At 41.4% G+C, this 13,012-nt stretch overlaps 1 protein-coding gene across 1 annotated transcript in view; it reads left to right on the forward strand.

The window, feature by feature from the left end:
- The first annotated feature begins 2,593 nt into the window (after window positions 1-2,593).
- LOC120536799 (transcription factor mef2A-like) overlaps window positions 2,594-13,012 on the forward strand; it is a 72,897-nt gene continuing 62,478 nt past the window's right edge. The window contains exon 1 of the mRNA XM_039765293.1: window positions 2,594-3,310. Coding sequence (XP_039621227.1) covers window positions 3,251-3,310 — 60 coding nt within the window. The 5' untranslated portion in view covers window positions 2,594-3,250. The remainder of the gene's footprint in view (window positions 3,311-13,012) is intronic.

Here is a 13,012-nt window from a genome sequence, read left to right on the forward strand (position 1 = left end):
TGTGACTGAATTTAAAAGGCAAGCAATGAATGCACATTACTTCTTTTTCAATGCTTTTATTACCTGCTGCTGAGAATGTCTGGCCCAACTAAATTTCTTGGTTTGAAGATCTGACTCAAGTGAATTTGTAATGGAATGGTCCCGCTCTGCACTCTTAAAAATAAAAGTGTCACGGAGGTTCTTCGGAGTGACACCATAGGTGAAACATTTTTGGTGGCCAAAGGACCCAGCTGCGTGAAGTTTCCAGAAAGACCCCCGTGACCCTGTGTTAGGATATAGCGAGTCGGATAGTGACTGACTGACTAACCATTATCTATTTAGATCCATAGACTCCATACAGTAAATAATTGTGAATGAATTGTAACAGATTTGTGAAATATCAATGGCTCATCATTTTAAAACAACAACAACCTCATAGGCCCCTGGGCAAAGTAGTGTGCTTGGTCCCCTGTTCTGATAGCAAAACAGAACCTTTCTTGTGTATCCATCCATCCATCCTCTTCCGCTTATCTGAGATCGGGTCGTGAGGGCAGCAGCTTGAGCAGAGAGGCCCAGACTTCCCTCTCCCCGGCCACTTCTTCTAGCTCTTCTGGGAGAATCACTAGGCGTTCCCAGGCCAGCCAGGAGACATAGTCCCTCCAGCGTGTCCTGGGTCTTCCCCGGGGTCTCTTCCTGGTTAGACGTGCCCAGAACACCTCACCAGGGAGGCATCCTGATCAGATGCCCAAGCCACCTCATCTGACTCCTCTCGATGCGGAGGAGCAGCGGCTCTACTCTGAGCTCCTCCTGGATGACTGAGCTTCTCACCCTATCTTTAAGGGAAAACCCAGACACCCTGCGGAGGAAACTCATTTCAGCCGCTTGTATTCGTGATCTCATTCTTTCGGTCACAACCCATAGCTCATGACCATAGGAGAGGGTAGGAACGCAGATCGACTGGTAAATTGAGAGGTTTGCCTTACGGCTCAGCTCTTTTTTCACCACGACAGACCGATGCAGAGCCCGCATCACTGTCTCTCGAGAGAGTTTGAACCTATAATTTTGGAATACTTTTTGTCCAATTTTTCTTGGATACTTTTTATGATAAATCTTTTGTTTTATTCTCTTATTTTGTTTGTAAGGAGTCTCAAGTTTAGTGATTTTTGTTATAAATTGTTTTCTTCATCAATTTAGTAAATGTTGTGTTTTAATAATTGTTTTTTATGTTCTTATTTTTTAGGATGTCTCAAATTTAGAGATTTTTATCATTCTTACTTTGTTTGTGTCCCAATCTCTTATTACATTATTAATCAGCCCTGACTTTAACTCATCCTTTATGTATGTATAGTGTATCTGTGTATTAAACCAATAGATAGTCTCCTGGCTTACCAAACAGCACATTGCTTTGAGCAGCTTCTCAGGTGTATTGCCACAGTCCTTGAATTGGAATATGTGGGCCTAAGCATTACTTCTTACCTAGGGGGGGCTGGATGGCACAGTGCTTAGAGCGAGTGTTTCAAGAAGCCATGGAATCCTGGAGTATGCACTGCCTCTTAGAGCCGGTGCCACTCCAGTTTCTTCCAGCATCTCAAAGATGTGAGGGCTTTGTTAATTAAATCTTAATTGGATTCATAAGTGCTGCGGTGGGCTGGCGCCCTGCCAAGGGATTTGTTTCCTGTCTTGTGCCCTGTATTGGCTGGGGTTGGCTCCAGCAGACCCCCGTGAACCCTGTAGTTAGGATATAGAGGGCTGGATAATGGGTGGATGAGTGGATGGATGGATGGATGGATTTATAAGTGTGAGGTGTGAATTGACCCTGTGGTTGATATGAGCACAATCAAGGGTGGCGTCCTGTTTTGCCCTGAGGAAGATGATATAAATTCACTACCCTGAGTTTAAGTAAGCCCTATTTCTTGAGATATATTGGGTTAAGTATTTTTCAGATTAAAAATTAAACAAAACTCTTTCTACTTAATAATCCATCCATTAACCAACCCGCTATATCCTAACTGGGGTCTGCTGGAGCCAATCAAAGCCAAAACAGGGCACAAGGCAGGAACAAACCCCGGACAAGGCGCCAGCCCACCGCAGGGCGCACATACACTCACACACCAAGCACACATTAGGGACAATTTAGTAACGCCAATGGACCCAGCCTGCATGTCTGTGGACTATGGGAGGAAACCCACGCAGACACGCGGAGAACATGCAAACTCCAAGCAGGTCTCCTAACTGCGAGGCAGCAGCGCAACCCACTACGCCACCATGCCGCCCTTCCACATAATAATATTTCCCAAAATGCAGTAACTTTTAAAAAACTTCAATGAGTGTAGTCAGCATTACGGTGTTTTTTGGGGTTTTCTCATATCTTACGGAACCAATGGCGGTTACAGAACCGTTCCGGACTTTAACACGAGAGTGGAGTCGCGCACCCCGCCGCATGTCAGTCAGTCATTCAGTCGGTCGGTCGTTCGGTCACTCGGTTAGTCAGTCAGTCTCTCCCGTTCTCCCCTGTGCCTGCGCTTCCCCTGTTGTCCCAGCCCGCCCCTTTCCCTCCCATCCCAAGGCGGGGACTGCACTCCTCTCGGTCTAAACACAAGCCGCGCTCGCCGATGTGAGCAGAGCGCACTTTGAGGCTCACAGGATCGGACACCTGCGGAGAGGAGGAGAGCGAAAGCGGCTGGTCTGGGGTGGCGGATTTGTCTGGCTACAGTCACCCGAATCCGTTAATTTAGCTGTGCATAGTTTGGATTGCAGGTGTAAAATAATAAATAAGAGGAGATGGACCGAAACACTGGCATCGAGTTAACAGCGTGTCCTGCTGTAGAAGGACCTAAAGAAATACACTGTTCTTGTTTTTAATGTCAGGCTTCACTTGAGGAAAAAAATAAATACATAAAACTGGAGGCGCCGTACGGATGTAGCGTGAGCAGTGACAAGTTTTTTTTTCTACTGGCGTCGTCTCTTTTACCAGTTAAATCTTTGACTGAAAACATCGCGGTTAGGGGGCGGGTGGTGTCCCACCTCACTTTGACAGGAGGTTCCAGTGAACTTTCGGATTAAAAGAAGAAAGAAGAAGAAGAAGAAAAAAAAAGTTCGCAGGAAGACACGTTACATCGCCTACAGCCCGGGGCTCGGGTGGGCACCTCACAAACCCGCCCCGGGGGTCGGATTTACACCTTTCGTTGTCTCACAACTTTGCACTTGATTTTGATGTTTGCATTGCTATAAATGCACAGTCCATCCCGGGACCTGATATCGCGGAGGCACGATGCATTTGGGACCCTTCCTCGTGTCACTGAGCTTCTACTTGACGTTTGCTAGCGCCGAGGTAAGCACGTTTTAGTGTCTTTTGATTGAAGGGGACTGAATATATTCTGTATTATTGTTACTCGATCTCATATTATTGTATGACACCATTGGTTACAATTTTGCTGCTGTTGCATTTGAAGTGACTCGCTTATGATCACACAGTCTCAGTAGCGGGCGTTGCAGGCTAAAGTCGTACCTACTATGCCACATAAGATCTGATGCTTGCAAACAATTTCTAAAGTGTACAGATGTGCATGGCTTCAAAATCGTGTTTATATTGAGCAGTAGGTCCTGAGGTGGGCTCAACAGGTGTGTCCCTCGGTGTGATGCCGGATAAGGTGAAGTTACATCGTCCAAAAGTCACGTTTACTTTAACTCATTTCTGTTGATCGCAGGCACCCTTTAAGCATTTCGACATCTCATTCATGCGATCAAAACAAATTATACAAGCGAATTAGGTCCCTCAAGCTCCTTGCTTCTGATTTTTATTTATTTATTTTACATATGACAGAGAAATTTAATTTAAATTTACTGCAGAAAAACATATGTTCATTTAAGAGCATTTGGTCGCGATATCCCCCATACATGACACACACGGACACGCACACATTAAAGAGCCGTAGTGCGATTAAGGAACGGTTACTTTTAAGAGTGCATAGTGCATGGCATGATTGGGAGAACAAATACGAGTATAACGTAATGTGCATATGTTAATGGCATAACATTCATAAAGACGTTCGGCCAATTCAGGGTCGTGGAGTCATATCATGTCAAGCCCCCGCACTCGCGTTGTCCGGTACGTTGCTAATTGCCTGGAACTTCATCACGCCATGCCCACCTTAGTATTTCAGACGCGCCCCCCCTAACATTTTCATACATTCTGGAGCCGCGGTTGCTGGTAGTGGTTTAAGCGCTGCTGTTCGCTCCTCTAGAATGTTTGTGTATGTCAGTCTCTCTCTGTCTCTCTCTCTCTCATTCTCTCTCTCTCTCTCTTTCTCTCTCATTCTCTCTCTCTCTCTCTCATTCTCTCTCTGTCTCTCTCTCTCTCGTTCTCTCTCTCTCTCTCTCTCTCTCTCTCTCTCTCTCTCTCTCTCTCTCGAGAGAGAGAGAGAGAGAGAGTTTAATTCCTCCAGTTTTCCGACCCACATTCTCAAAAAGAGATTACGTGGCGACCCCATTGTAGGGATGAATGTGGATGTGTGCGTGAGTGGGCTGCTTTGCACCCGAGGCTGCCGGGTTAGACCCCAGCACCTCACGACACTAAATTGGCTGAACCTGTGTGAGAATGTTATGCTACACATGTGCCCCAACTCATATAGTGCACATTTACGTTATACTCATATCGTTATAATGTATCCTCCCACTAACGCATCCCTGCCTAAGAACTATATGATTCTTTACTGGAATGATTTTTGATATACTTTATTAATCTGCGAGCGCAGGGTCAACGCTGTAGATTTTTCAGAGTAAAGTTCAAAGGCCCACCAGAGTGAGATTCCTTCTGGCAGTAACGGATTAAAACCGGCAAGCTTCCAGGTACCAGGGCCGATCTTAAGCCCCTGGGCCACCACTCTAGAACCATTGTTTAACAAAGCACCATTTCGTTCTGGGAAGGTTACTTTTCCCATGAAGTTGGTTCTTCGTGCTATGAAAAACTTTCTAATACGTAAAGAAAAGCTGAAATATTTAATACATAGTCGCATACCTAGCAGGACACCAACAGATTAAGAAAACCATACCTTAACCTGTCTTAACATATCCGACGAGATCCCTTTTGAAAATTTTGACCCATTGGTATTTCACAAATCTGTTGCCATCTATTCGTGGTTATTTACTCTGCGGGTCCTATTACTGATCTAAATTAATAAAAAGTTATTTCTGAAACCTTCACGTGGATTGATCTTTTGGAAACCAGAAATGGTTCCCCTATGCCATCGCTTTGAAAAAAAACACCCTGGCATCTTTACTTTTAAGACTGCAGAATGTGCACAATGTAACTTAATGTCCACGCATGGCATTCGGGTCCAGAGCCTCTGCTGGAGTTCAACCCGATCGGGGTGGTCCGATGACCATAGCAGATCCCTACCCCGTCTCATTATCAATGTTGCTCATTTATTTTTCCGCCTTTAACGAGCGTCTCTTTCTATTTCTTAATTGGACTTGCCTTGATTTCCCAGTGGAGTTTTTTTTTTTTTTTTGGCTTCTGCAATTGCGATCTCAGTTCTGGACAAGCGCGACTCTCCTCTACGAGAGATGCACGCGCGCGACTACTAAGCTAAAAATGCAGAAACGGCTGCGCGAGTTATTAGACAAAAGCCTACACAATTAGGTTCGCTTCGAGTTTGATTCGCCAACAAGCGAGCTGACACGAAAGAAGCTACGAGTAAAATTTTGCACGCTGCTGTGCGCCGTTTTTTTTTTTGTTTGCATTGAGAGATTATGCAGGTATTTAGTGGAAGGTTTTGCGATCCTTTTTTAGTTTCCTTCGCGCTGTTTTCTTTTGTATGTCATGGACAACAATACGTAATGACTCCGTTATGCATGTGACAAATGGGAAATAAAAATAATACTACAAAAGTTTAAAAAAAAAACTTATCTCAGATAATTGTATAGAACTACCAGGTGGATGAAAGTGGCATCGCTTTATTATATTTAGTGAAAGTTTATGCTGCCTTGTTATTGTACATCTCCGCTATTTGCCGTCGCGCGTATTACGGGAACATAATATGAATGGTCTCCAGTAGCTGCACAACTTTTAAACGTTTCTTAACCATGTGGGTGACAGAGACGCGGAGGGCCAAAGATACCTGAAATGACCAACTCTGGTACGAGTTACCAAGTACACTCTTAAAAATGCTGGTTCTTCGGTTGCACTTTATTGGGTTGTGTGGTTCCTCTTCATGGTTATTCATTATATGGAGCCTGTTAGAGATCTACATAAATTAAAGTTCCTTATAGAATCTTCATGTGCAAATCAGTGTGTTTCTTTGTGCCAGTCCCAAGCCCAGAAAAATGGGGAGGGTTACGTCAGGAAGGGCAGCCGGTGTAAAATTTTGCCAAATCCATATGCGGACAGATGATCCGCTGTGGCAACCCGTAACAGAAGCAGCCGTAAGAAGAAGAAGAAGAAGATGGAATCTTCATGTGGTTGAGTGCAAAAATGGTGCCCAGTATGGCATTGATTTAAAGAACCTGGGTACTTCTATTTTTAAGAGTATTAATGTGTTAGACATGATTACTTTATGGACTTTCAAAACTCAACGTGATGTTCTTTTGGAGTAATTAAGTGGATAGGACTGGCCAGTTTTGTTGGGCTGAATGACCTGTTCTCGTCTAAATCGTTCCAACATTCAAGCTTTGATGTTTGGGCACTGATGTTTAACACCCAGCCGCACAGCTCTGGTGCTTAGTCATTGTTCATGTCGACTTTTCATGATCTTCCTCTGACTGCCAAATCTTAAAGTCGTGTCTTGACCACTCAAAACTGTCCGACATGAGTGAGGGTGGCCTGGCATGAACTGGCATCTCAACCAGGGTTGGTTCTTGCTTTAAACCCGCTGCTGCAAAGGTATATCCAATATTTAAATAAGAGGTCGAGTAAATGAATGAATGGGAAGGTCAATGTAGGAATCGAGAAGTTGCATTTTGCACTGCATGTGAGGCTACACTCTTACAAATACCGGTTCTAAAATGGCGCTTGTGTGGTTCCTCGTGTTGCTGGACAGAACCGTTTCATTTTTATTTTATGAAGGGTTCTTTGCATATGAACATTTATTTTGAAAAGGTTCCTAACATGTGGAAACAACAGAAATCTTTAATGTATTGTTGGATGGTAAAAGATCAAGAAGACCTGAACTGTGATTTTATGTATTGAGAGTCCTTTTAAAATTTGGAACTCTTTGAGGTTTTACACTTCTAGCGTCATTATGTCTTGTTGATCCATTGTGTCATTCCATTCTGGGAAGGTTTCTTTGCTATATGAAACTGAATCTTTGTACTTCCTAATATATGTAGAAAAACTAATGGAAATCTGTAATGTATGGCAGGCTACATAGCAGGACACTAACAAATTAAGAAAATCTGAACTTAGCCTGTGTCATTATACACTGACAGAGTCCTTTTAAAATCATGAGCCATTGGTATTTCACAAATCTGTCACCATTCATTTACGGTTATTCACTATATCGAGCCTGTTACGGGTCTAACTAAATAGAGGTTCTTTCTGGAACCTTCATCTGGATGGGTCTTATGGGAACCACATATGGTATCCCTATGGCATTGCTTTGAAGAACCGTTCTGTTACGGGTCTAAATAAATACATTTTCATTCTGGAACCTTTATGTGGATGCGACTTTTTGGGATCTAAGAATGGTAACGTCATGGGATAGCTCGGAGGCAGCAGTCTGGCACCTTTATTAAGTGTAGATGGAAAGAGAGGGAAAAAAAAGAATAAATTGTTTAGAAACTAATTTTACAAAAAAAATCAACAGCAATCCGTAAAAATGTGTCACGGTCAGACTGAGCCAGCTGAGTGCTTTTCACTTTCTGGTGTCTCTTGTAATATCTCAAGGTAATCTAGAATTAGAGGTATCATCACCCTCCCATTCTGCTTTTCCAGTCATCTATTTTCTGAACCAGCAGAATAATTTCAAAATCCCAGTGTTCTGTACACATTGGAATGTTTAAACTCATCATCATATACCTTTAAGAGCCACTTAATTTTCCAAGAAAATGTCTTTCTAAAGAGAGAAATTATTACAATCTGTAGCCCCAGGACATTTTACTAGGAAAAAGAAAAAAGAAAAAGCTGAAAACAATTTCCATCTACGTGGAAAATATATTTGCAATGTAGGGGCAGAATCGAGTCTCCAAATGGCCCAAAGTCAAGTATTATGTTTTTAAGCTTTAATGTCAGTCCATCGAATATATCAGGGAATATAATGCAACCTATTGGGGCTTTGGCTCTTTCAGTTTCTTACTTGGTCTTCCTTGGTTACGGGAAAAGTAATAAATCACCTTTATTACTCATTGGCCTTGATCCCTTCCATCCCCACTTCCGCCATTTGTTCCAACATAGGATGGTGGGAAGTCGGAGCTTATCCTGGCTGGAGCTGACAAAAAGTGAAGCATTGGTCCATCAATGGGCACGCCCATGCTCACAATATGTTTCAGCCAGGGTCCCCAAATGGAGTTTGAATTTCTTATTTACCGTATACATATGTCTCGCAGTTAGGGGACCCAGATTCGCTTCCCGGGTCCTCCCTGCGTGGAGTTTGCATGTTCTCCCCGTGTCTGCGTGGGTTTCCTCCGGGCACTCCGGTTTCCGCCCACAATCCAAAGACATGCAGGTTAGGTGGATTGGCCCTAGTGTGTGCTTGGTGTGTTTGTGTGTGTCCTGCGGTGGGTTGGCACCCTGCCCAGGATTGGTTCCTGCCTTGTGCCCTGTGTTGGCTGGGATTGGCTCCGGCAGACCCCCGTGACCCTATTCGGATTCAGCGGGTTAGAAAATGTATGTATGTATGTATATCTATTTGGTTCATTTTTTATTTTAATATTGTTGATTATTAAGTTTCTATATGCCAAACTATTTTTTCTATGAGCCATGTGTTTTGTGGATGGTTTCCTAAAAGGTAGAGCCACCTGCCAATCACCATCAGGGAAAAGCCCTCAGCCCTGTAAAGGCTAAAGAAAACCCACAGTCCCCTGCGGTTCATTGAATGCACTGGTACTTTCATCATTTTTTGTGCTTTTGTGACTTGCTCCATTTTTCGAGTGTTCTTTGGATCTTTCTATACGGACATCATTTGCCCTGTGATTTCCTTTGCTATTTCAAGCACGTTCTTTGGCCTCTTGTGCTTTTCAGAGTTTATTTTGTGAAATAGAACATTTTTGTAAAATTAAATCATTTTAGTTATAAAGATTCCATGTTCATGCTTTACTAGCCAGGGTTTGATGCCCCCCCTTAATAGGCATTTTGAGTCATGTTTGGGACTTTGTGCTTAGAAACTCTTAGAAATAAAGGCGTCACAATGGTTATCCAGATTAATGCCATGGGGGAAACATTTTTGGTTTCTTTAAAGAATAATCCACATGAAAGTTCCAGAAAGATCCTTTATTTAATTAGACCATGAATGGATAATCTGTGGTGGGTTGGCACCCTGCCAAGGATTGTTCCCTGCCTTGTGCCCTGTGTTGGCTGGGATTGGCTGCAGCAGACCCCCGCGACCTTGTGTACTGGTTCAGCGGGTTGGATAATGGATGGATGGATGGATGGATAATAGTAAAGTTTTAAAATACCATTGAGTTCCTGAATATAAAATAACCTTTAAAGCATCCTTGCTACCTACAATCACACAAGCTAAGTTCAGATTTCGTTCATCTATTCTATTTCACTTGTTAGCCCACTGTGCATTAAAGATTTCTTATGTTTTCATAAATTAGGAACTTCCATGTGTGAACTTAGTCCAGTGGGTAAGATTTTTTAGATAAGGGTTACTGTTGCATATTAGGAAGATTTTTTTTTTAAAGAACAGAGAATCATCTTCTTATGCAAAGAATCCTTCCCAGAATGAGATGATGATTTATTAAGCAGTAACTCTATGAGGATATTTTAGTATGGTAGGCGGGATAGATAGATAGATAGATAGATAACAGTTTTAGTATAGTAGGCAAGATAGATAGATAGATAGATAGATAGATAGATAGATAGATAGATAGATAGATAGATAGATAGATAACAGTTTTAGTATAGTAGGCAAGATAGATAGATAGATAGATAGATAGATAGATAGATAGATAGATAGATAGATAGATAGATAGATAGATAGATAGATAACAGTTTTAGTATAGTAGGCAAGATAGATAGATAGATAGATAGATAGATAGATAGATAGATAGATAGATAGATAGATAGATAGATTGATTATTTTGTCTCCCAGTGAAAATATGGCTTTTTATCGAAGCTTGTTAAGTAGGTAAATAATCAATCAATTAATTAAACATGTACTATCATCTGAACACACACTAGAGGACTAAAAAAAAAAAGAAAGCTTCTGACATTGGCCATTGCAGTTGCAGTCGCAGTCTCAGTGAGGCGCTATGCAGGCGTGTTGTCATTGGTATATAGTAATGTTTCTTGACGCACTGGTGGCCAACTCAGTGCCATCTCTTTAGCTTGCAGTCTCCCCTCTTAATTCAGATGCTACTCTCACCTTCACCATTTTTTCAGATTCTTAGTGTAGCCATTAGCTATTTCGCTTCAGGTGGGAGCTGTTGCAGAAGATGGCACTCATTGAGAGTCAGAGGGACTGGCAAGTGCACCTGAAGCTTTTGAATGTGCCAGCGCCTCTCACCTGGTTTAGCCACTTTGGAAGCTGAACTCTTAGTGAAGTCAGGTGGAACCGCGGCACCGCTAAGTGATTACCTTGTGGTTTACAAATGACCATGTTAGTTCGGAGTGCTTCATCTTTGTCTTTGCTTAAAATGCTGGCAGATTTATCTTCAAAGAAAACACTCAAAGCTTTTTATCTTTTATTTTAAGGGTCCTGCATCAGAGTCAATTAAGATAAAAGGAATGCTCCTTGACCCAGACCAGATTTTAGTTCACCTGCAATTTTTTTTTTTTTATCTTTTAATGCTGTATTGATGATAAAACATCTGTAATACATAACACAAATATTGAACACCATAATCTTAAACCAATTTATAAATACATACTTATTGAAGGCTTGCAAGATATTAACAGGTTTTATAAACTGAAGGTATTTGCTCATAGTCTTAGTCTAGTGATCAAGTCCAACTCCGTATAATAAAGGTGACAGGGTGGTAGTTTAGTGCGATGCCTTAAATAGAAATAACCTTTTATTTAGACCCCTAATAGGATCCATAAATAATTATGAATAGATGATAAAAGATTTGTGAACTACTAAAGGGTTCCCAGTGTTAAAGGACGTTTGCTGCATACAATCACACAGACTAAGTTCAGGAGTCCTTGATCTTTTAGTATCCTGCTAGGTAGCCTACTAAACAATGAAGTTTAATATCTTGTTCACATTTTAGGGACCATTTTAAAGCCTAATTTCATATACAAAAACATTTCTCAAAATGAGATGGTTCCGTCAAGCAACAGTTATACAAGCAAACAAAGAACCAACTAAACTGGCATTAAAGAACTCCTATTTCTAAGAGTTTAACCACATTGTCTTTACCTGACACACTTTCCATATAAAACTGTGTTCCCAGTAGATAATGAATCTACCTCACAGCTTTACAGTCCTAAACAAATCCCTTGGGTGAGTATGAGTATGTGCATTCCAACAGTATGGCGCCCTTTCCTGGTTTGGCTCTAGTTTGTTCTAGAACTGAACTAAATGGGTTCAACAATAAATACAGCAACCATTAAAGTGCCTACAATTATACTTACTATATGCCTACCATACTATCTATCTATCTATCTATCTATCTATCTATCTATCTATCTATCTATCTATCTATCTATCTATCTATCTATCTATCTATCTATCCTTATATTGATATCTTTCTATCTGTGCTATCCTGCCTACTATACTAAAACTTCTGAAAAATGAGAAAATGCTTCCTTTTGCTGCACATTCTGTATGTTCTTGTTTGTTCTACTAATAAAAAGACGTTGCAATCCACTTTGTATAAACTTCAGCCTATACTGCAGGTTCAGGCAGAATTTCAATAAACAAATAGAAATTTGAGAGATTAATTATTATTAATTGACATACACTTCAAAAAACTGCTTCTAAAATGGCCCTTTACTAGGTTGTGTGGCTGCTGAAAGAACCATTCTGGACATTTTTTGCTCACTAGTTTTCGTTAGGCAACATTTTACTTCATTCAGGGTTTTTGGCATATGAAATTGGCTCTTTGGTGTTTAAGAAGGTCCCTAAAATGGAGATATTTAAGTTTTAAACTATCTGAGGGTACTGCAAATTAGGAAAACCTGAACTATGCCTGAGCTATTCGAGCAGCAAGAGTCCTTGTAAAGTTTTGATCGCATTAAAAATTCACAAACCTGTTATCATTTATTCTGGTTACCTGTGGAGGTAAATAAATAAAGGCTCTTTCTGGGACCTTCTTGTGATTCGCTCTTTTTGGGACCCAAAAATGGTTGCCCTGGGGCGCCTATCTACAGAACCACTCCAATGAAGCACTTTTTATTTTCAAAAGTTAACATTGCACAGACACGTAAATTAATGCACATATAGCTGAAAAAAGGAGTCATTTCATGACACCCACACAATAAATCACATTATACATTTCTTTCAGTCACTGATGTGTCTTCAATATGCACAGACCTCAATTGCAGGCCAGGCTCGCTGTAATTGATGTCTTTAAGCGCTGGGCCGCCAGCTCCTGACCAACATCTTCTCCTTCTCAATCAGCCGGCCTTTGAAATGGCTTGCCCAGTCACCACTGAGGAAAAATGAACCAGAAGGAGAGCGCGTGTCCTGCTTAAATAACCCAGTTGTCTGTTTGATTAATTATAATGTAAGAATCAGTTTAAAAATACTGCCAGCTGAAACAGGATACACAAGAAAGCATCAAATGTAGTGTCCAAAAACCCACTGACTGGAATGAAATGATGACAGAATCCAGCACTGGTTACATTTTGCTGTTTCTGATATTTCCATTCATCCATCCATTTTATAACTCACGTCTTCAGTTCTGGATTGCAGGGAGCTGCTGCCTATTC

Source organism: Polypterus senegalus, chromosome 10 (genome assembly GCF_016835505.1).
Source record: "Polypterus senegalus isolate Bchr_013 chromosome 10, ASM1683550v1, whole genome shotgun sequence".
Taxonomy (NCBI): Eukaryota; Metazoa; Chordata; class Cladistia; order Polypteriformes; family Polypteridae; genus Polypterus; species Polypterus senegalus.